Here is a 25,487-nt window from a genome sequence, read left to right as displayed (position 1 = left end):
TAACCATGATGAAAATGTAGTATGAACCTTTCGAACCATTTATAAAGAGCTAATATTTTGAATCATTTGCATGGCTATCTGAATTCACTTCCCGATTTTCTAAAAGAATAGCTAGTTTCAATCCAACTTTAACAACTACTTAGAGAACAAAGCTATCATTTGATTTCAACTACAACATACCTGGCCAAGCTCCTCATTCAGATTTGATGTCCGTGCCAAAGCAGGAGTATTGCTGTCTCTGTGATACATATTCATATCCTTGTTGATAAATTGAGTACATTGGATAAACTTTATCATCTGAGAATGGAACAAAAAGAGAGTTATCCGATAAAATTTAATTGGGGAAAACAAAGATTAAAAAACTACAAAACAAAATATATCATAATCCAAGAGAAAATTTCTAACTTAATGTACAGATTTTCCAAAAGATAATATTTCACAGCAAAAAAAAGAAAAAAAATTGAACGAAAATACACACCTCAATTGACACATATAGTGAAATGGGAATAATTGTTGAGTATAGTGTCACAAGCGTGAACAGTGTAAGACACGCAACCTAGATGCTCAAACACAAAAGACAAAAATGAAAGCCCATTTCAAAAAACAACTGCTAAATATTTGAATAAAAATAACTTATCCGCATCCTTCGAAGCCTAGAGAGGAATTCAATGCTTCCAAAGATTTTATGAACATAAACCTGTGCACAAATATATGACGAAATCATAGACAATAGTTATATACTAAGATGTCACAGTACCACAAATCTGCTGTTAGGGTTGAACTGCTTCTCAACATCTGCAACAAGGCCCAGATAATAGTACTTGCGGTTGATGAAAACTCCACTGCCATTTTCACCAGAAATCAAAAGCTTCTTTAACAAATTTAGAAAAATGGATTGAGAAAAAATCTAGCATGGATGCTTTGCATGTTTCAAAAGAATTATTCTCAGTTATTCCAAATTATTAAAAAAATATGAGTTATGTCAATCCCAGGTAAAAGCTATAAACCATATAAAAAATAAATGCAACGAGCATCTTTTATAACCACATCAAAATAACAGCACGCTAATATTTGGGAAGAACACAGGAGATGGGAGGTTCATCTATAGGCAGTGTCATCAAGTACCATTATCCATAAAGTTGGTCGATGGTTATCCATAAGTTTGATCACAGAGTTAGACAACCAGCTGGCAGACCCCAAAGTTTTCATTGCCAGACTAGTGATGGCATGTCATTACTGATTTAGCACAAAATGACACCATCAGTCTCTCTTGAGTCCTATATAAGGACTTGAACAGATTCTCATAGCGAATTTTCAGTGATGCACTTATTTCTGCATTAATGGATCCATAGGGGCTTGAGGCTGGATCTGCAGATCCACATTTGGAATATGTCTCCATGTAAAACTGCCACGTAAACAGATTCTTCAAGCCTGGAAATGGATCTCATGCCACCTAAACGGATCCCAGGCTCCAGCTAGCTCTCAACTCCAGATCCCAAGCAAATAACAATTGAGTTTTTAGTTTTTTGGGAAAAAAAATTGAAAGATGTTTTTCCCTTGTTTGAAAGACTAAGCAGTAGATACTCTATTTAGACTTTTAGTTAAATTACTTATTATTTATCTGTAAGCTGTCAAGATGTAAAGGTAAATTATTAATTACCTGTAGCCTGTAGGTTGTATAGCATATAATGATGCTAACAGGAAAGGTCTGAAACATTAAAATTTTAGGTTTCAGTTTCTGATGACGCCAGAGGAAAAGCTCTGGGAAAAGTTTGAAATATTATATAGATAAAATTATATAGTATAGACATACTAACATAATCTTCAATTTTCTTTCTGTACACAGGATGGTTGTGTCATTAATAATTTATTAGATCAATCCCATCCAACTCTAAGAGAAGGCTCCCCTTAGAACAGTATAATACATAGACAAGGCATGTTATCAAATCTTGTACAGCAATTGTTTACCCTCATACCTAGTTGGGAAGCTTTCAAGAAATGTAACTGGCTGATCAAATTTGTATTCTCTTTGTGTAAGGCATTATGCATCATGATTTCAATCTTCAGATTATAAATTATCTAATGATTTCAGTTTGAATGTTGTGATTCATAAATGGTTTTGATTCTTAACTTTGAATATGTTTTTTAAAATTTAAGAAATATTATTATAGTTTTTGTACGTGAATTTTTCCATGATATCCACATCCTGCCTTTTCAAATATCTGGCATATCTGTATCCATTTCCTGGTAACTTAGACTTGTTGTATTTGTCATGGTACTAGCTGTACAACTATATGAATTATTATACTATATCTATTTCCTTTGTTGTTGGGATTAATGATCATTTCAAGGAAACACCATTGTACTTTCATATATATAATGCACCGTGTGTTTATATATGTATGTGTTGTTTCAAAGGATGACCAATAAGTCTTGAATTCTTGTGTGCAAATCATTTGACGGAATCTAACAATTGGTTTCAGAGCAATTCTACCTCATATAAATTCAAACAAGAGTTGTTGATCTCAGGTCACTGCATATTGCAGAATTGTGTGACCCTGGTAAGAGTTTGGTCAATCATAGATTGTAGGATGTCACGATATTCAACATCCAACACTTGTGGATCCAAAAGGTGTTTGGTTTGCAGCCCAAACTACCGATAAAGTCTAAATCTAAAGGAAAGCCATTGGATGGTGTAATTGTGGTGGATCAATTTTGGGTTTACTTACATGGAGTTAATGGAAATAGAGATATCTGGATTTCAACATTTCAAAGATTCATGTGGAAGAATACCTTGTCAATCAAGAATCATGGTAAGATCCTACAAAAGTGACTAGCTAGAAACAGAATGGAAAGAAAGCCAAGTTAGTAATGATCTTGAACCTTGACAATATTATATTTTATCATGTTCATGATTTGAAGATGGCAAAAGAAGAAACAAGCACATTCATGAGAATTTTTTAGACAAAGAACCTTGCCTATGTGTTAAATTCTAAATCCAGTAACCTGGACTTATTTCATAGCAGATTATCTTCTGCTGATTAAAAGCACGACTGGGATCTTAACATAAACAAAAAAATATTCAGCAGAAGCAAATAACACAACCAATCTCAATCACACATTAGCACACACAATTTCTTCTCAATCAACAGTTCTTCATTATCTTCAGAACCTACTTGAGCTCCCTTATTGGGAAAATGGCCCACTAAGGAAATTACACACATAACAATGAACCTAGATGTCTAATCCAACTGGTTACTGATCAAGCCGTGCATCTGTCCTTTGATCAGATTTCGACATCTGGATGGATCTCTGTATTTCTCAAGATCATCCTCCTGTTCATGTTGTTGCTCTAGAACAGATCCCCTAGAGTTTTGTAAACCCCCCCAGCTGTCTTCTTTTCTGCAAAGTGATGAATCAAGTGATCCTTCATACCATCCATAATGGCATGCTGATCTCTAATCTCCTTTTCATGGGCTGCCAACTATGCTGGATCTATTGGTGAATGGATATCCGTATCCACAATCTCCCAAAGGTCACTCCTTCGGAAGCAAGGTAGCCCTTTCCTTCGAGGGCAACAAATTTGATGTCCCATCCAACCAATCCACAAATCTGGGACCAGTCGCTGCCATCTCTAATCTAATAATTTAGCCTTGTGCTTAGTCCTTCAAGCACCCACAAGAATAATGTTGGTTTATAGATACTTTAGAATCTCCCTCTTGGATCTATGCTTCGATCCTTTAAAACATCCACACAAAAAAATTGTTGCCAATCCCCCAACTGGTATAGTCTCCCTCTCTCCCTTTGACGGTTGTCCTCTCCCAATCCTGTTGGCAAGCCTATCATTGCAAATTTCTAGCAACTATAAACCGCTACCTATTGTCAACTCGTTGCACTTTTTAATTTCTTTGCAGTATTGTATGGTTGAACTGTGTCCCTACGCTATCATAGCTAGTTGCACAGCCTCATCCATTGTTGCTCAATGTGTTTGCGCCGTCTTGACCCTCCCCACAAGGGGCAAGCGATTCTTCTTCTCTCTATCATTGCTAGCTTATTGTCGACAAGTTAGCCCTACACGCCCTGTAGTTCCTACCTTTTCTTATCGCAGTTGAACTCTAGACTCAATTCACGATTGGATGAATTACACATGTTAGCACTTTATAAATTTTATGCAAGCTCATGGGCGCTGCCAAATTTTTTCGTAGCGCCTGAAACCAGTTGATTGGCCTATTTTAGTTTTAAAATATCTATCTAATCTCAACACTAACTGCACTATTTTTCAAAGGTCAATATTTTCAGGTTCTTTTAGACAAATAAAAGATGTTCATTTATGGACTATTTGGTGGTCTCAGATCCATTGCAGAGTTTTTTGAAAAAAAAAAATGGTGCGACCTGTTGACCACTGGAGTGGTACCTGATGATTATATGAAGACTCCATGCCCAAGGATGATCCAAAGGACACTTGTACCATCAGATATCATCAGTCAACAAGTGTTTTAACTCTACTTCTATCTTCTCATCATCTTTCTTGTACCCAGATTCCACACACTGCGGAAAATTGTAATAAGTGATATTAGTAATGATGAATTTTTGAGTATGTAACAGGCCTAGGATGTTAGGACTCGATCAGCAAGCGAGTACACCTTGGAGTGTTTTTTAAATCTGGTTAATTATCCCTTTTTTTCAGAGGCGGATAATTTTCTAAGTTTTTTCATTCACGTTTTACCCCAAAGCTGGGGTGACGGTTTGAAGGTTGAGCCCATAACACATCTTAGTGTCTAGAGTCGATGTATATTACCATACTAGATCACACAAAAAAATCGTGGAATTTGGTTAGGTCTAGGTAGTCATTTTTAAATTTTGTAGATTTTCCGCACTGCAAAAATTGCTAATAAAATTGTATTTGTAATGTAATAAGTGATGTCTAGAGAAGTTGTATGAGCATGAGTAATGAAATTTGTACATCTCACCCTCAACTTTCTACTATGACACACTTTGAGGGGTTAAATGTGTTTTGAACCTTCAAACCCCACTTTTCTTAAGTTTAGTGGGAAATCTGACAATTAATTAAGCCAGAAATCAAACAAATAGAGAACTATAAATATCCACACATCCTAAATGTTGTGGAAATGAGGTGGAAAATTATGGGGGAGTTAAAGTGAAGCCTCAAGGTGATGTGGACTCCTAAAATCAAGGAAAGGACATGTGCTCAAATAAAATCAAATTTATGGCATTTAATGAGAAAGCTGCATACTTGGAAATTCGAACTTGTGAAGTTAATACACATTTGGGAGGATTTGAGAGAATATTTGGTGGATACTTTTGTGGGAAATTGTCCCCACATGGGTTCCACCCATATACACTTGTCATTCCATCATAAAATTCGAATTTGGCACATAAGGGAAGAAAATGATGTCCACTTGCCAGAATTCGATTTTTACACTTGGCATTGGAGCAACATTCAACAAATTCGAATTTCTCTTTGGGATTGTCACCTCATGCCACTTGTTTAATCACTTCTACATTGGGATTGGCTCCAATGTCATTCTTCATTGGAATTTGCTCCCAAATCTCTATATAATAAAGCCATGGGCTCTCATATTGTATCATGTAATAAGCTATTGGGCTTGAAGAAATTCTGTCATTTTGTACTTGCATACTTTCTTAATATAATCGAGACTTTGGGGCTATCTGGCTGGTGTTCTCTTGGCGTTATGAAGTGATGTCATTTCATACTATTGCTATTGTGTTTAATTTCTTTTGCGTGTTCAATTAATATTAGTTTATGCTTGCCATCCTACTTGGATTGATGTGTGCAAGCTATCTTGCACATATCATTGATTTAGAGTAGTATTCTAGGGATAATCTTGCCAATTCATTTTAGGAGGAATGCTTGGTTTATCTTATTCATTATATTGCTCTAATCTTGTGCAAACTAATACGTGTTCAAGTGTGTAGGAAAGATCTTTTGTATTGTGTGTAGGAATCCATCTGGAAGTGGGAGAAATCTCAATTAGATCAACTCACTCCTAGAGTCACAGCGATCCAAGACTCAGCCATTTTTTTGCTCCAAGTTTTCCATCCAACGAAGAGCAAAAGGGAGTTTTCTTAGTCTATAGCTACTTGATCATCCATTTAAAATTCAAAATACTTCTTTGATTCTAGTTCTTTCAAAGTTATATCTCCTATTCAAGAGTCATTTCTAAAGCTAGGAAAGTATGGGGGTTCACTCCCATTACTTGAGCTAGTACTTTGTAAATTAAATTATAAGTTTAGTTTTGGTTTCTTTTTCCTAATTTCACACTGACAATTGTTAATTTTTTTTGTGTTTTGTAGCCCATGGGCTTGAGCATTGGCCAGCAAGGAGCTTGAAGAGAAGCTTTGGAAAACTACTCACTCGTGTGTATGCAGGACCCTCTCACGTTATCCAAAGACTGATTTCGAGGGAGGCCATAAGCACTTGGGAGAGAGTTTCAAACTCATTTAGGTCGTGGGCCTTTTGAGCCTTGTGAATCTCTTTTGGAGAGTTTTTTCCATCTTCAAGTTTGTTGTTGTTATATTTTTGGGGAGAGAGTCTAGCTTTGTTAGAGTCTCATCTTTGTAAAGATCTCTCTCGTATTGTGGGTTGCCCTCTTAGAGGCATTTTTACTCGGTTTAAGCACTAATAAAAGATAAAAGATTTTGTTGGAGGGAGCTTGGGATTTTTCCCATGGCATCCCCCTTCCTCATTTAGAGGAGGGATTCTTGTGGGTGGCCTAATCTTGCTTTTAGTTTTTTCTTAGCTTTCTAGCTTTTAAATTTCATATTGTGCATGCTTAAAATCAATACATTTCATTCTTATTCTCGTAGCGTAACATTCAACTTTTGAACTTACCTACGAGTCTTGGCTCCCTCTCTGCAACGAGATCCGCACTTCACGGGTTCTGAAGTCCACGCCCGCGCCCGCTCTCTCCGGCAGCTGATCCCTGTGGGCGTGCCCGCAGAGGGCTTGACTCTGATCTGCGGGTGTTCAGGATTTTAGGCTAGGGTTGGGCTCCTGCTGCATGGCTGCCCCTGCGGCGGCCGGCCTCAGGCCCGATCCTATGGAGACGCAGGGACATTTCAAGGATCCGCCTTCTGCACCTGCCTTCGACGCTTTCAACCTGCTTCTGGCCAGTCTGCCTCCGAAGAAAAGAAGCGAAGCATCAAAATTCGTTAAGAAGCTCGACGAAATTCCTGAGATCTCGTTACCTCCAGAGACACCCATTCAAGTAGCTTTATCTCTGGCTGATCGTGGTCTCATTGGCCAATTCACGGGACTTTGGCCCTCTCCAAAAACTACTGAGCAATGGGTCAATAGGAACTGGGCTCCTCTGATCAAGCAAAGTGTTACCTCTTACTTTCTTGGGCGAGGGTACTTCCTCTTCGAATTCACCTCCAAAGAAGACAAAGATCTGATCTTCCAAAATGGGTCGTATTTCATGGGCCCTCAGGGCCTCTACTTGAATAAATGGACTCCGGACTTTGATCCGGCTGTAGATGTTCCCAAGGCTGTCCCGGTGTGGGTTCGTCTTCCAAATCTGCCAGTCCACTGCTGGAACTGGGATTCCTTGAAACACATCGGCAACTCTCTCGGGAAATTCATAGATCGGGCAAACAACAAGGATCAGTATGACTGTGCTAGGATCTGCGTAGAAGTAGATCTAGAGGTGGGTCTCCCAGAGGCAATCAAAATCAAAGTCGGCAGCTGGTCTCATGTGCAGATCTTGGATTATGAGCAACTGCCATTCAAATGCAGGAAATGCCATGTTCATGGACATTTTGCAAGAAATTGTTCGTCCAACGCAGAGCCAGAAAAAGGGAACGAAGAGGGTTGGAATCAAGTCAAGCGAGCAAAATTCAACCACAAAGGGCAGAAACCGGGAGGACCCACTGGGAAAGGCTCTCTCCAGGCTAATGCTCAACGTCCCCCTCCCAAAAAGGTGCAAGAAAACAAATTTGATCCTCTAAGCCAGCAAACAGAAGATACTCTGGAGATCGAGACCCAAAAACCAGTTTCTCCAAGCAAAGATACTCCCTCAGCCCCCAGCAAAGGAGCTGAAGAACCCAAAGGTATGACTTCAGAAGCTGAGGAAGAAGAGCAGGAAACGGACGAGTCAGAGGAGGAAGGAGAAATAGGAGAATCCCAAACCTCGGTAAGAAGATCTACAAGAGGCCGTAAAACTGACAGGGAAAAAAGAGAGCAGGAGACTTACAAAGACAAGCTACAGGGCAGCCAGCCAACTCTGGAAAAATTGCTAGCCTCAAAGCCTAAGATGTTGAAAAGTCAGCCCCAAGGCTCCAAGGGAGCCCATCAAAAACATAAATAATGAAGGTAATCTCCTGGAATTGTAGAGGTATGGGGAGCAAAGTTAAGGAAGAAGCCATGAAGTTTAATAAAAACTGAAACTCTAGACATACTTCTCGTCCAGGAGACTAAGCTAGAAGATATAGTCTTCCTGCAAGCATGCAAGAAACTTTGGTTTAAAAGTGAAGCAAGAGCAATCTCTGCCCGGGGCGCCTCGGGAGGGATTGGCACTCTATGGAATGCCAACAAATTTACAGTCATCTGTGAGGCGAGTAATACTCATTGGTTGCTGCTGAAAATGCAGAACTTGGACACCAAGGAAATCTTTTGCCTCTTCAATGTATACTCTCCAGTCAACATCGGGGAAAAAAGGATTGTTGGGATTCAATAAGGCACCAAGCAGACTTGATAAATCTGGAAAACATAATTATTGTTGGAGACCTCAACCTCACTCTTCATTCGTCTGAGAAAAGGGGAGGAAGTGCAGTTCGAGATCCAGCAAGGGAATGGGTGGAGGATCTCATGCAGGACTGGGACTTGCTGGATATCAAACCCTCTTCCGGTAAGTTCTCTTGGTCTAACAAAAGAGTAGGACCTGGACATATTGCTGCCAGATTAGATAGATTTTTCATTCAAAGCTCCTATCTGTTACTAGGTCTTGAACCCAGAATGCACATTCTCGCTAGTAGTGTTGTTAAGTTTTGTAGATGTTCTATGCTAAGAGCAATTTCACTTTTCTCACAGCAATCATACAAGTAGTTAAGCAAAATGCAGATAGAACATATAAGCAGATCTAGAAGACAAATCAAAAACAGGAAAAATGTGTGTGTTCGTTTCGGCGGTCAACAGGATGCTTTAACCAGCAAAGTCTCCATTGGTCAGCCAGCCCAGATGTGTCACAAGATCCCTCCAACTAGTAGATGAGTCAACCCAAGTCAATTCTACAAAAGTCAACGCAGCAGCAAAACGGTCAACCCTTTGACCTCGATTTTTGTGCCAGATAGTACGGCCTTCAAAAATCGAACTTTCCACCAATTTTCAGCTTGATTGGACCAAGCGTTGACCAAAGTCAACGCTGGTCAAACTTTCTGCGAAACCCTAGCAGTAGAAACCCTAGCAGCAGAAAATCCGTACGGTCTGTCCTCTTCGTCCTTCCCACGTGTGGCTGAAATTCGTCCTCCAGGTAGCGTACTCTCTAAGATGAGAGAGGAAGATGTGATTTTAGTTGTTTTGAAATTCTCTCCAACTTTTCTTGTATATATATCCATCAATGAGGGTGTGTGACACATCTGTTGGGTATGTGAGCCTACATTACAAAACTGGCTGACCTTGCACATATAATTTATTAAGAATAATAAATTCACAATATAAGTTCTGCTCATCGGATTAATACTATTTTTATATGGATTTTACACCTCTCAGAAAGAGGAATCCAACAAAAATATTAGCCTCTTAATCTGAGCATCAGAACATGGAGTTTGGACCTAGTTGTCCAAATTTAATACTCCCTCTCAACTAGGGAGAACTCCATTTATTAGTGCAATCAACATCGTGAGTCATCCCGCCGAAACTTGCTTTGCTGGCTTCTTTATTTCAGAACAGAAGTGGGTCAGTCACAAAGACATCATTCCCCGACTGACATAGTCAGTCCAGAGGTCCCAGACCTCACAAATCTTGATCCCAGATCAAGTGGTTGGACCATGCCATCCTAGATAGAGAGTACGGCAATCTCTGATGCGTCCATCAGTCTTTGCTAATAGTCTCTAACTTTTCCACACCTCATTGGCCAAATGAGAGGTACTTCCCATGAGCCCTGAACTCAATGGGTAGGATGCATACGGGGCACAGATAAATGAGTGGCGAACCAGCTCAATAATCACAAGGGTGGGGCAAGAGCAGTATGAGTGCTTATAGCTCCGAGAAGCTATCCCCAAAGCCCCCCAGAGCTCCCAGAGCTCATCGTCCAACAGGACCCACATCATAGGGTCTTTCCACGACACCAAGATTCTCACGGAAGGTTAGGAACTTGACCTTCCCCAGGGGCTTAGTGAGAATATCCGCGACCTGCTCATCAGTTCCTATATGATCGAGCCTTACGGCGCCTCGCTGTACCATATCCCGGATAAAGTGGTACCTGATATCAATATGCTTGGATCGGTCGTGGAACACAGGATTCTCAGTCATACGAATCCCACTCTGATTATCACAGAGTATCACAGTGGTATGTTGGAACAGCTCACTAAAGAGCTTCCTCAACCAAACTGCTTCACAACAGGCCATACTAGCAGCAATGTATTCGGCCTCCGCGGTGCTCAAAGCCACCGACTTCTGCTTCCTGCTCATCCATGAGATCAAAGCAGAACCAAGATTGAAACAGCATGCAGATGTGCTCTTACGATCCACCACACTGCCAGCCCAATCGGCATCAGTATATCCACGGAGTATCACACTCTCGGCAGTGTATCTCAGCCCATGGTTTATCGTGCCCCGAAGATATCTCAAAAGATTCTTGGCACCAACCCAGTGAAAATGATGAGGCTCAACCATCTGTTGACTCAAAGTATTCACTGCAAAACATATGTCCGGACGGGTGTTCACTAAGAACATCAAAGCTCCTATGAGTTGACGATACTCAGTAGGATTGGCCAAGATAGGCCCTGCAGCGCTGCCACTCAACTTCTTAAAGTTGAGTTCCATTGGTGTCGACACGGACTTACAGTCCACCATCCCAAATCTTTCCAGAAGCTTCACAATATATTTTCCTTGAGAAAGGAAAATCTCTCCAGGTCTCTGCCAGACCTCCAGGCCTAGGAAATAGTGCATCAGTCCTAGGTTTTTCATCTCGAACTCAGCAGCAAGCTCCCTCTTACATTGATGAATGAGAGGGTCATCATCTGTCAGGAAGAGGTCGTCCACATACAGCACTAGAATGAGAGGCTTTCCTTCCACAACCTTAAAGTAAAGGTTTGGATCAGCATTGCTTCGAGTGACGCCCAGCTTCATCAAGTAACTATCCATCCTCTCATACCAAGCTTTGGGTGCTTGCTTTAACCCATAGAGGGCTTTCTTCAACCTGCAGACATAAGTGTCTCGATCTTGAACTTCAAATCCCAGAGGTTGTTCTACATACACCTCTTCCTTTATTGCACCATGCAGAAAAGCGGTCTTGACATCCATCTGATGAAGACTCCATCCTTGCGTAGCAGCAAGGGCTATGATGGATCGGATGGTGGTATATCGTGCCACAGGTGCAAATATATCGTCATAGTCAATTCCTTCCTTTTGAGAGAAGCCACGGGCAACAAATCTTGCCTTAAACTTTTCAGCACTCCCATCAGGTCCATGTTTAATCTTGTAGAGCCATTTAGAGGTGACAACAGATTTGTCCTTCGGTCTCGGGACCACATCCCAGACATCATTCTTCATAATAGCCTCATATTCTTCATGCATAGCATCCTTCCAGACTTGATGCTTGATGGCTTCCTCAAAAGATCCAGGTTCAGATTGTATAATAGAACTCATGGCAGCTAGATACCCTTGGTATCTACACGGCTTCTTGCTTTCTCGGAATGTCCCCCTTGGGGCAGCATGACCCTTAGCATCTTCGAGGGTGTCCCTGAGCCATGATGGCCTCTTTCCTAGAGAAGGGGAAGGATCAATAGGGTCCATAGACCCTTCATCATCAGGCATAGTCTCATCCTGGGGTTCTTCCAGATTTCCAGGTCTTTCTTCATGATTTTCTTCAGATCTAGGAAGATCTACTACTTTCTTCAGGGAAGCATCTTCGTCAAAAGTGACATCATGGCTTATCTCTACTTCCCTTTGACCAGGTACATAGACTCTATATGCCTTAGAAGTCTCACTGTAGCCCACAAACATTCCTTTCTTTCCAGTAGCATCCAGCTTACTTCTCTTTTCTTTCGGCACATGAAAATAGACAGGACATCCAAAAATTCTAAAATGTGAGACATCAGGTTTCTTACCAGAGAAAACCTCTTCGGGAGTTTTGGAGTCCAAAGCGGAATGAGGGCATCGGTTTTGAATGTACACAGCAGTATTTGCAGCTTCTCCCCATAGAAACTTTGGTAGACCCTAGTCACATAGCATGGCACGGGCAGCTTCCACAATAGTCCTATTCTTGCGTTCAGCAACACCATTCTGCTCAGGAGTATATGCAGTGGTAGTCTCCCTCTTAATGCCAGCTTCTCTGCAAAAGTCTTTGAACTCATTTGACTCATATTCAGTGCCATTGTCAGTCCTCAAAATCTTGATCTTCTTTCCGGTCATATTTTCCACCAAGGCTTTGAAGGTACGGAACCACATGAAAGCCTCATCCTTCTTCTTCAAGAAGTATATCCAGGTTTTGCGAGAGAAGTCATCAGTAAATGTCATATAGTAAGAACATCCCCCTAGGGATGTTACAGGCAACATACCGGAAAGATCAGAATGGACCAGTTGCAATATCTCAGATGTCTTTGTGACACTTGAGGGGAAAGGTCCCCTTGAATGTTTTCCTTCAGCACAGCCCTTACATACACCTTCATGATTATTTCCAAAATCAGGCATCCCTGTCACCACCTTCCTTGCTTCGGGAAGAGCCTTGTAATGAGGGTGTCCAAATCTTCGGTGCCATAGTTTGGTTTGACGGATAGTATCACAAGTCATAGCTCCCAACGGACTCCCTCCAACCTGGTAGAGTGTACCAACTCTAAAACCAATTGAGATAGCTTCCTTGAAGCTCTTCTTCCACATGAGTACCTTTCCATCAGAGAAAGTTACATTGAATCCTTTGTCTTCCATGGCAGATACAGACACAAGGTTCTTCTTCAATTTGGGTACATAGAGTACATCTTGTAGATGGAGGACTTGTGAAAATTGAAATATCACTGCTAGGCATAACTGTCATGAGAGTAAGTGACACTACAATAAGTGCAGAAGATCACTGTCAGAAAACTATGTCATATTGTCATGTTTCACTACAGAAGATGGGGTCTGATAATAAGCCCACTTGACTTCCCTTAAGCTCTTCCATATATCCATTTTTAAGACTCCAAAGCATCTGCCTTGTAACAGCCCTTGTTGCCCCTCTCAAGGGACTATACTTGGAGCTTTACCAAGCATCTTCTTACAGCCCATTATACCAGAATTGCAAACTGTCTAATCTGGACCATAATATCTGGCAAATTCATCATTATAAAAGACAAGCACATACCTGTGATAGACGTCATATTTCTGTCCACAAATACATTTCGACCAATGCACAGACCCTGAAATTTCGGCCCTGGTTAGGGCTTTCTGTGGCTGCTACGACAGCCCTACTATACAGCCTTCAAACTTCTTTAATTACTGCGTTGATGGTCAAGGGTACTGCGGCCTTCTTCCTGCTCCTTGTTGGGCCTCTCGGCCCTCTCAAAACAGACTTTTGTCCCATTGTAAAACTCAAAATCACTCAGCGGCCTGTGCATAGAGAATAACCCTTGTCTTTATGCCCAGAACTCCTCTTTACAAGCTCGGCTAGCCTCCTTCCTTACTCGGCCAATCAGATCATAAACAAAAGACACAGAAATACTCCTCTTCGCACTTTGGCCAGAGCTCTTAAGCCTGCGGATACCTCTCCATCACTACGACTTGACTCTTCATGACTGCAGCCTCATGTCCTTATGACTGCGGCTTCCTTTACTGCCTAAACATATCCTCTACAGCTGCGCTGTATATCTTTCCGTTACAACGTGTATATCATTGATAGCGTATATAATCCTTTATGTACAGCGACACAAAGGCATCCATTGACATCGATGATGATTGCTATAGATAGAGTTTGTCTTCACCTCAGCTCTGATACCATGTTAAGTTTTGTAGATGTTCTATGCTAAGAGCAATTTCACTTTTCTCACAGCAATCATACAAGTAGTTAAGCAAAATGCAGATAGAACATATAAGCAGATCTAGAAGACAAATCAGAAACAGGAAAAATGTGTGTGTTCGTTTCGGCGGTCAACAGGATGCTTTAACCAGCAAAGTCTCCATTGGTCAGCCAGCCCAGATGTGTCACAAGATCCCTCCAACTAGTAGGTGAGTCAACCCAAGTCAATTCTACAAAAGTCAACGCAGCAGCAAAACGGTCAACCCTTTGACCTTGATTTTTGTGCCAGATAGTACGGCCTTCAAAAATCAAACTTTCCACCAATTTTCAGCTTGATTGGACCAAGCGTTGACCAAAGTCAACGCTGGTCAAACTTTCTGCGAAACCCTAGCAGCAGAAACCCTAGCAGCAGAAAATCCGTACGGTCTGTCCTCTTCATCCTTCCCACGTGTGGCTGAAATTCGTCCTCCAGGTAGCGTACTCTCTAAGATGAGAGAGGAAGATGTGATTTTAGTTGTTTTGAAATTCTCTCCAACTTTTCTTGTATATATATCCATCAATGAGGGTGTGTGACACATCTGTTGGGCATGTGAGCCTACATTACAAAACTGGCTGACCTTGCACATATAATTTATTAAGAATAATAAATTCACAATATAAGTTCTGCTCATCGGATTAAAACTATTTTTATATGGATTTTACACCTCTCAGAAAGAGGAATCCAACAAAAATATTAGCCTCTTAATCTGAGCATCAGAACATGGAGTTTGGACCTAGTTGTCCAAATTTAATAAGTGTCTCGGATCACAAGCCCTTAAAACTAGAGCTCCTTGCCCATCTAGATCTTGGTCCTATTCCCTTTCGATTTAGCCCCCTTTGGGTCAAGGAGCCAAACTTCATGCAGACAGTCAAGGATTGTTGGAATCAGCCCGTCAAAGGTTCTCCTTTTTTCATCTGGGAGGAAAAGCTTAGAAGGGTAAAAAGAGTGCTAAAATGTTGGGCCAAATCTCTATCCAACTGAGCTACAAAAAGGAAAGCTAATAAAGCCTCTCTTGCCTCTCATCAAACTTATATGGAAAGCGCTACAGTCACAGAGGAGCTGTTAGAGAAAGAAACACAGCTGCAACAGAGCTTTCATAAGGCCTGCCTAGCTGAAGAAGAATACTGGAGAATAAAATCCTGGAATCTCTGGCTTAAAGCAGGGGACAGTGTTATGTAAAAAATAGTTAATTTTAGGTTTATTATTTAATTTAGGTTTAATTAGATGAAAGGGCACGATCATAAGATCATGCCCTTTCCCAAAGGGTGTCCATGGCGGTATTTAAGCCAGGAGCCCCATTGTAATCAGACATCATCTGTCTATTCATTTATTAATGAAGTATTTTTATATATATTTCTTTTATCCGGAAGTTTTACACTTCATCTGGTATCAGAGCGGTTGATCCTTGGACAATCTCTTGTTGCATAGACCTTTTCAGACGCCATTGACATCTCATAGTTGCGCTGTCAAAACCTTTCCATGTCATTCTGCGCTGCACTAAGACTGTTCTACCCCATACATCCCTCGGGTTCTGTGCCATAATTTCCCACCGCTTCTCAGGCTCGACACCCTTGTCTTTTGTTCTTTCTATCTAGAATTTTGTATCATCGAACTGTTCACGTATCGTACTCTGCCTTAACCCGACAGCCCTTGTCTCTGTGTCTTTCCATTTAATCCAGTGCCTGTATCCGTCTAACGCACTTGTCGTCCGTCCATCAACCGTAGCATCTAGCATCGTTCCATCTAGTCCTCGTGAAAACCCTTGTATAAATATATCTATACACATTTCTGTTAAAGAGTTGTGCGCTTCAGGTGGTATCTAAACTGCGGCATAGAAAAGACGAACTTGACCAGTTAAACAAAATCACGTTCACCAAAAACCAATCCGCTGTCCTTGCTGTCCGCATTGTGTCCTTGCTGTCCGCACCTGTCCGCAGTCCTCTGCACCCCGCCGACGTCTCTGCACCCAATCCGTTGCAATCTGCTACTTATTCTTGGTTGTCCGCACTATCCATAGCCATTGCCAGCATCTGTTGTCTTAACCGGTGATTAACGACGCAACCCAATCAAACGTGGTGGGAGGTTTCATACGCACATTTAAATTTGACTTTGCATAAGTGACTGGGTCGCATAGTGGTTATATTAATTATAAAGTTATAAACCTTAATATAATTTAATTAATAAAAAAAAAGAGCAGCTTTGCGTGGCTCTGCGGTTTGGAAGCCCTGGCAATTGTCTGCCATAAAAAAGCAGACAACAGTTCCGTTGACCCTTTTATTTTTTTGTCGGTCGTCCGCTGTACGCCAGTCCCTGCACGTCATCCGCAGCAAGTCCTTAACCCTCTTCTGGCCACATCTACAGCCAATCGTCGTGACTCTCGGCGTGCTGTTGTTTCAATTAAACTCGCGTGTCGTTGTTTCAATTAAACTCGGTTGTGCCGTTTCATTTGAACATATATATTTATAACATATATATATAACTAAATTATATTAAATATTTATATATTATATAACATATATTATATATAATTTATTTATATATACGTATATTATATAGTTATATCATCAATCATATATGTTATATATATATTACATAACTTTATCCAATTATATATATATTATATAATATAAATATATATAAGTTATATAATATATATTATAAATTTTATAACATATAACTTTAATTTTAATTTAGTTATAAGTTATATATATATAAAAAGTTTATTTAATTAATTAAAATTATTTTAATTAATTAAAAAGTTATATATATATAAGTTAATTTAATTATTAAAAGTTATATGTATAAAATTTATTTTAGATTTAAAAAAAAAAAAAAAAAAAAAAGAGGGAAAACCCTTAAACTGGCAAATAAATATACGCCTCCGCAAACCCGCTCAATGTCGACAATGACAATGGCGGATTTTCAAAAAAGGTTGTTGGATGCAGAGCAAAAGATAAATAACAACCACGACGAGGTCAGTAAAAGATTAAATGAAGTCGAGAGCAAGCTTGGGGAGCAAGCGGACAAAATCAAAAATCTCGAAGATACGACAAATCGAATAGAGATAAAGATGGAAAGTCAACATGTTCAAACCGAAGTAAACTTCAAAGAAGTCTTAACAATGCTGAAAAGTCTGTGTAAAAAGTCGAATTGTACACCCGAAGAGCTATTAAAAGAAGGTGAAGAGAATCAAGAACATCCCTCATCAGATTCAACAAAGTCAACAAATTCTCATGAAAAGGTTGAATCCCCAAGAAAATCAGCGACACCCCACCAAGAAGCGAGTAACACAGCCTTTACAAACAAGCAACTCTGGGACAACTTTACCAGTCAACACCCTTTTTTCGCTCAACCAGTAGCAACATACCAGCGAAGGGCAAAAGTCGAGATGCCTAAATTCAATGGAAACGAAAAAAACAATGTTGCATGGATAAATAAAGAAGAAGAATACTTTGAGATATATGACATCATTGATGATGACGAAAAGCTCAGACATGCATCCATGAAAATGGAGGAAGAAGCATATAACTGGTATATGTGGTGGAAAAAGACAACACATGTCATTAGCTGGAGGAAATTTAAAGATGCATTCTTCAAAAGATTCCAAGGTGTAAAGGAAGAAGAGTTCTTTTCAAAACTCATCAAACTACGACAAAAAGGAAGTGTTGATGAATACACTCAAGAATGGGAGACCTTAGTAACACGAGTACCTGGGTTATCAGAATCTCGTTTGATTCAATCATACGTCTCAGGACTTAAATCCCATTTACAAGCAGAACTTGAGATGCATGACATTACATCTATAGAAGTAGCAAGACGAAAAGCAAAAACAGCGGAAAAGAAATCCGAACCAATATTTTGGTCAACAGCGGAGAAAGCTTATGCAAGACGAAGGATACCCCAGTATGTGGACTCAAATAATACAAGATATGTTCCACCACATCGTCGTGAAGATGAAAAATCGAATGTGGAAATGCAAAGAATAAAAGAGGGTAAATGTAAACGCTGTGGTGAGAAGTGGGACCCCAAACATAGATGTGCTAAAGGAAAAGAACCAAAGAACCTATATAATTGTGAAGCAACCAATGACTCAAACAGTGAAGATTATGATGTAGAAGACACAGAAGACGCCCCAGAATTCTCACCAGAACTAGATGATGGAAGTATTCCGCAAGTGTCATTATCAGCCATGACAGGTATATCACAACCTCAGACCCTAAAGTTAAAAGGACACATAAAGAAGAACGACGTAGTGGTTCTCATCGACTCTGGAAGCACACACAATTTTCTAGATACGACTGTGGCCAAGAAACTCAATATCTTTTCATTTCCCTTACCAAACATGAAAGTGATGATAGCTAATGGTAAGGAGATTGAAAAGGTAGGAAAATGCCATAAGGTTAAATTGCAGATTCAAGACTTCAGTTTAGAGTCTCCGTTTTTCACAGTACCGTTAGGAGGAGTAGATGTAGTCTTAGGTATCCAATGGCTACGAACTTTAGGTACTTATGCCGCCAACCATCAAGTACAATTTATAAAATTCAAATGGGGAGGTCAGAAGTACAAGCTACACGGATTCCAAGCACCAGAAAATCAAGTTGTATCATCATCTCAGATGATGAAGCTGAGTCGAAGAAGAGCACCTGCTTATGCAATACAATGTCACCGATTAGAAATGTTATCTACAAATATGACCAGAGAAGAGTCACCAAAGATACAAGATCTGATTCGGAAGCATGAAAAAGCATCTCAAGACCTATCTATGAAGATGCCGCCTAATAGGGAAATTGAGCATACATTAGAAGTCAAGACAAGATCAGACCCTGTCAACATCAAGCCATACTGATATCCACATCACCAAAAAACGGAGCTTGGGAAATTAATCCAAGACCTTTTAAAGTGTGCGACCTTGATCATCTTAGAATATCTGATCAAGTGGAAGGACTTACCCGAAGAAGACGCCTTCTGGGAGAACGAATCATTCTTCAACAACATCCGTCGTTACTTATGCTTTGAGGACAAAGCATTCTTTCGAGAGGAAGGCAATGTTATGTAAAAAATAGTTAATTTTAGGTTTATGATTTAATTTAGGTTTAATTAGATGAAAGGGCACGATCATAAGATCATGCCCTTTCCCAAAGGGTGTCCATGGCGGTATTTAAGCCAGGAGCCCCATTGTAATCAGACATCATCTGTCTATTCATTTATTAATAAAGTATTTATATATATATTTCTTTTATCCGGAAGTTTTACACTTCAGACAGGAACACTGCTTTTTTCCATAAACAAGCCCAGGCCAGGAAATGCTTCAACACTATCTCTGAGATCAAGGAGGATAACGACATTCACAAGGACTTTGCAGACATTAAGAAAGCAGCTTTTTCTCACTTCCAAAACTTGTACAGCGAAGATAAGGATCCGACCCATCATCCAGATCTGTTAGACGTCATACCTTCAGCAATCACTCCTCGTATGAACAGGCTACTTGAGGACAAAATCACTAAAGATGAAGTTAAAAAGGCCCTCTTTGAGATGGATCCGGACAAGGCCCCAGGGCCAGATGGCTTCTCCGCCAGGTTCCTTCAAGCTTGTTGGCCGATTGTTGAAAAGGACCTTCTCAAAATGATCCAAAAGTCCCAGAATGCTCAGAAAATAGGAGGCAGTACAAACTCCGCCTTCTTAGCCCTTATACCCAAGGAAAAAGGCGCCAACAACTTCAGTAGATTCCATCTGATTTCCTTATGCAACATTGGGTACAAGCTAATCACCAAAGTAATTGCAAATAGACTGAAGCCCATTCTTCCCAGAATAATTCCGGAGAATCAAGGAGGCTTCATTAAAGGAAGGCAGATCGTGGACAACTTCACCCTAGTTCAAGAGGCAATCCACTCTAGTCTTCTTCGAAAAGAACAAGGTATGGTGATCAAACTTGATTTAGCAAATGCCTTTGATTGTGTAAATCATAGTTTTCTTATAAAAGCCATGAGCAAGTTTGGTTTTGGGGAAAACTTCATTAAATGGGTTCGGGCATGCATCTCAGAGCCATGGATTGCTCCTCTTGTAAATGGAAGAGCCACTGATTTTTTCAAAGCTTCGAGAGGACTTAGGCAGGGGTGTCCCCTTTCCCCTATGCTTTTTGTCATTCAAGCCTCTATTCTCAGTTTTCTGTTAGACAAAAAGATGCAAGATCAAGAAATTAATGGACTCTGTATTGCAAGAGGGGTTAAAAACATAAACCATGCCTTATTTGTGGATGACACTCTGCTTTTAGGCAATGCCTCTCTCTCCTCTGCCTCTAAATTTAAAGTTGTGTTGGATGAATTTAGTGAGGTCTCAGGCAGCGTTGTAAATAAGAACAAATGCCACATCTTCAGCTGGAATACTACGCCCAGATTGCTCTCTGTTATCTCTCGATGTTTGGGTTTTGCAGCCTCCTCTTCTTGGACCTCTTTCAAATATCTGGGCCTCCCTGTTTTTCATAAGAAACTTACAAGCAAAGATTGGCTCCCTCAGCTTGAAAAATTCAAGTCCAAGATCCAAGCCTGGGGCTACTCCTGGCTCAATTCTGCAGGCAAGTCTGTCCTAATAAAATCCATTCTCACCAGCCTTCCTCTATTCCACTTTGCTAGGCTTCTCGCTCCGACAATCATTTTAAAAAAAATGGAAGAGTTCATGCGCAGGTTCTTCTGGAAGGGCGGAAAACAGAATGAAAAAAAGATTCCCCTCATCAGCTGGGAAACCATCTCCAAGCCTCTATGGGAGGGTGGATTGAACTTCAAAAATCTCTGTCAGCAAAATGTGGCTATGGCAGCTAAGATCGTTTGGAGGATCATTGCGCCCAAGCCTAGTTGGGCCCAATTGGCTCTCTAGAAAAAATATTTCAGAGGTCTGTGTTCAAGCTGTTTAGACAATGTGATTCACATGCCCAACTCGTCCTTCCTCAACCTGTTTGTTAAAGCTGCTCCCTTAATCAAAGCGCATTCCTACTGGATCCCAGGCAATGGCAAAAAGATAAATATATGGACTGATAAAATCATGAATAAGGACCCTATTGAAGACAGAGCTTCCATTAGAGCGCTGCGATGTTGGATGGACAGAGAGGGCCTGTGTACGTTGTGGGATATATCCCATTGGAGCGACTCTGTTTGGGCAGGCTGGAAAAACATTGAAGTGCCGGTTCATCTACTCAAAGAATGGTCCACGTTGCTTGATCTTCTTCACGGCTTGGCGCCCACACACATGAGGAAAAGAGATTCGAAAGGTTGGGGGTCGAATAACAGAGGCTATGCTGTCTCCATGGGATACATCAAGCTGAATGAGAGGCCTTACGTCCCCCCCAACCCAGCTCCTTGGCAAGGAGTTTGGCGTTTCCCTTCATGGCCCAAGGTCGATTTCTTTGCTTGGCTTCTTTGCCATGGCAAAATTCTAACATATGACATCTTGCAGAGGAAAGGATTCCACGGTCCCTCCATATGTTCGTTGTGCAAAGAAAATGCAAAAACAGCAGTCCACTTAATTCTTGAGTGCAAATTTTCTAAGCAGATCTGGTTCTCCTTCATTCATAATTTGGATCCCAACTTTCAGCTGCCTTGTTCCACTACCGAACTTTTTTCAAATTGGGCAATCAGATATCCTGGCCAGCCTCCTAAAAGCAGGTAATCAAAACTGCATGGGCTATCCTTCCAAAGATTCTTTGTTGGCAGATATGGCTTGAACGAAATAGAAGAATTTTCAGAAACATTATGCAGAATCAAAAGGTCTTAGAAATCAAAACTAAATGCCATATTAAGGAGTGCTTGACGGATATAAAATATGACTCCAATCTCAGCCAACAAGGCATTGCTTGGGGATCATTCCTTGACTCATTCCTTGACTTGCAATTTCAACTAGCAATCAGAAACGCTCCTACTCTCCAGGACTGGCAAATAAGGAAAACTGAAACAGATTTTCAAGACTGGCTCAAAGCGCACTCAAGACATTCTCTCTTCTTTGATGGGGCAGCAAAGGGCAATCCGGGCAAAGCTGGTGCAGGAGGTGTTGTGGTAAATCCTTCTGGGGAAAAAATTCATTCCTTTGCTTGGGGGCTTGGACATTCAACCAGCATTCAAGCTGAGGCTTTGGCCCTCTTTCAAGGCCTCAAGATCCTCAAAGAACTAAATATAAGTGAAGCTATTGTTATAGGCGACTCCCAGATCATTATAAACGCAATGATTTCAAACTCCCCAGCGTTGGATCTTAATCTAGCAAGGCTGATATCCAGAATCAAGGGCTTGGAAAACGCTTTTCAGAAGCTGAATTACTATCATGTGTTGAGAACTCATAATAAAGAGGCGGACAATGAAGCCAACAAAGCTGCCCTTCTCTCTGTCGGGGTCAAGATGAAAGGCGAAGAGGAATCATGGGAACCCATCCCATAAGCTGATTACTGTCATGTTTTACTGCTTACTCTTAAATAAATTTGTTTGTATCTTCAAGTGGGGAAAAATCTCTGAAATTGAAAACATAAATCCCTTATCAAGGAAGAAGTCTTCAAGCTTCAGCTGCACTCTCATTCTCAGCAGAGAGATGCAACAGGACATAGAAGTCCTTAATGTAATCAGATTTTCGGCATTCAAGCCAAGATGAATATAAACACCCCATAACCATTTTTGTCAAAAAAAAAAAAAAAATCAATACATTTCACTCCACATGCAAATTTTTACTAATCTTGTATGTAAATTCCCACATGCATACGCTCTAAAGTTTTGCAAACTATTTCTCTTTGAAGCATTAGTTTCATTTGGGGAATTAATACAATTTGCACTTCATCCAGGCATTTTAGCATAAGAAGACCCCAAGCCTCATTAAAACATACCTCCAACTTAAGTTGGTTGAATAGACTTTTAGAGACCCTCTACCTCTATTGACTCCTCATTGTGAGATCCAAACATTTGGGCGAATATGAGGTCTGAGGACTAGAGTTCAATTGTAACTTTGCCTTAGCACTAATTAATAAAATAAACCAAGAACTCATTCCATCATCTTTGTTTTGTTTGCAAAGTTCTTAATTTTATTGCTATCTTGGTGGTTTAAAGCAATGTGGAAAAAGTCGAAGTCGGGATTAATTCGGCAAGAGTCCAAAAGTTGAAAAACTCGACAAAGTCGGGAGTTTTTCGAAAAAGTCGGCAAAAAGTCGGCAAAATTAAAAGAACACAAAATTATTCATTTTTTAATTTTTTTTTAACATCTAGAGTATCCACAACATCAAATAAATGCATTTCCACATAAACATGTAAAGAAAGCTAATATATAATATGTATATGAAGTCTAGTGCTACATCACATATCAAAATAGTGAATCAACTCCTGAATTTTGAGTCATGTCTGAGTCTCAACTCTCAAGAGTCAAAATATCAACAAAAAATATAATAAATGTACATCATGAGTCATTTAAAAGTCATCAAGTAATCACTAATCAGTCACTGAGATCCTCTTCCCCTTTTACGGGAATAGGGAATGGCTTTTCCTTTTCCTCTAGAGGAAGAAGACCCTGCCCCTGGGGATACAAAATGAAATGGACTCAATCATCCTCTAGAATCCGATGGAAGAGGTGGCCTCTGTGCTATGCTGCTGCTGCTGCACATCCATAATAAAGCCCTTACTGCGAAATTGCAAATGAAGAAACCATTGATTGCAGAACTTCAATGATAAGATTGTTAAGGAAAGGCCACAGAACAGGCCTCACTCTTGCCTCAGATATAAGTTAATATGTTGCCTCCACATTTACCTATTAAATTATGCTAGGTTGCTCCTTTTTTTTGTAGAAATCACAAGGTTGTTTTTTATCAGTCTCCTCTAATGGCGTTCTGGAAGAATACAATCAATATTCATGTTTATGTCTGATTGAAAAAGAATAAAAAAATTATTCTAAACAGAGATTTTGAATGAAACATGTTTGTTAATTTCTCTTTATGGTATTTAGAATCAGTGTTGCAAACATTGGCATCGACAAAAATTGTTGAGGCTCTTGATGTCAGGACATTGAAAACATCAGTGAAAAAAGTCAGCAAACTGTGGCAAGCATTTAAAAATACAGAATTTTTTTTTTGTCAATGTTTTAAAAATATAAATAAACAAGGACATCAAATAATTAAATTGTGACATAAACATGAAAAACAACTCCTATATATGATGCCAAATGATAGATCAAACATTGACTTTTGATACTAAATCCCAATAGCTATACAATCAAGACTGAACAATGAAAACGCACAGAAAAACTAAACTGAAACCACCCTTTGCAGGTCTTTATCCACAAAAAAAAATCCATGCCGATTTTTTCAATCGACTCGCGATTAAATCGAGCTTATTTCGATAAAATCGCGATTTTTTCGTTTTTGAAAAAATCGGCCGATTTAATCCTTTCGCCCAAAAAATCGCAATTTTAGGAATAAATCCCGATTTTTTCGGGACTTTTTCCACACTAGTTTAAAGTCTCACATGCAAATCTTATCTCAAGAGACACTTTGGAATCTGGATGCAAGCATTGTAATTCCTTTTAATTTTGCAACAAGTTTAATCTTGTGGTTTAATTATTGTCATAAATGGTTGATTTCACTTTCAAGTACTATTATTTTGGGTTGCAGACTTAATTGCATGTTGTCATCTTGGTCTAACATTTGAATTATTTTTGTATCCTTTTGAGCAAGATAGTTTTCTTGCTTTGATTTGTATACTTATTCATCTTGAAGGCGTTTATAATATCTTGTGCTAACAATTTATTATTTCACTTTTCAAGATTATTTTGGCTTTCCATTTAAAAGCGTTTCACTTCATTCTAAGCAAATACAATTTCATTTCTCTTAAAGAGCAATATTTTGAAGGCACTAGTTGTTTATGTATTGCATGCTTATTTTGTGTATTTATGGTTATTGCTCATATCAATTTTGCTTATAAATCTTAAAGAAATAATCTATTTAACTCTAACAATTCTCCTAGAAACTCACATCTTTTTAAATTAACTTTTCATTAAGGACCACCCCCCTTAGCTAACCTAGGAGATAGCTCAAACGGAGAGAGTTGGGATTAGTGTGACGGCCCCTTCTCTAAGTTCCCTGCCACCAACCACACCTTGTGGGGTTGAAGGCTTCTCTCACTAACTTGTAGGTAGGTGTAGGTGACAGGGTCAACAAGACCGAGGCCTAATCTCCAATTATCAATCTAAGTCGACGAGCCAAACCAACGCAACCAAAGTCGAGCGCTCAAGTCCAAACTACAAGC

The 25,487-nt window shown here is 39.9% G+C and overlaps 1 protein-coding gene across 1 annotated transcript in view; it reads right to left on the bottom strand.

Moving 5' to 3' along the window:
* The window catches only part of ALA3 (aminophospholipid ATPase 3), a 289,031-nt gene that overhangs the window by 184,562 nt on the left and 78,982 nt on the right, over positions 1 to 25,487 (bottom strand). The window contains exons 11-13 of the mRNA XM_089411303.1: positions 758 to 842; positions 479 to 556; positions 181 to 297 (exon numbers count right to left, since the gene is read on the bottom strand). Of these exons, the coding sequence (XP_089267429.1) occupies positions 181 to 297; positions 479 to 556; positions 758 to 842 (280 nt within the window). The remainder of the gene's footprint in view (positions 1 to 180; positions 298 to 478; positions 557 to 757; positions 843 to 25,487) is intronic.

This window comes from Pinus tabuliformis, chromosome 3_1 (assembly GCF_031772625.1).
Source record: "Pinus tabuliformis cultivar Carrire ecotype Pingquan chromosome 3_1, CPIR1, whole genome shotgun sequence".
NCBI classification, from domain to species: domain Eukaryota; kingdom Viridiplantae; phylum Streptophyta; class Pinopsida; order Pinales; family Pinaceae; genus Pinus; species Pinus tabuliformis.
The sequence above is the reverse complement of the archived record's forward strand: the minus strand, read 5'-3'. Positions and strand labels throughout refer to the sequence as shown.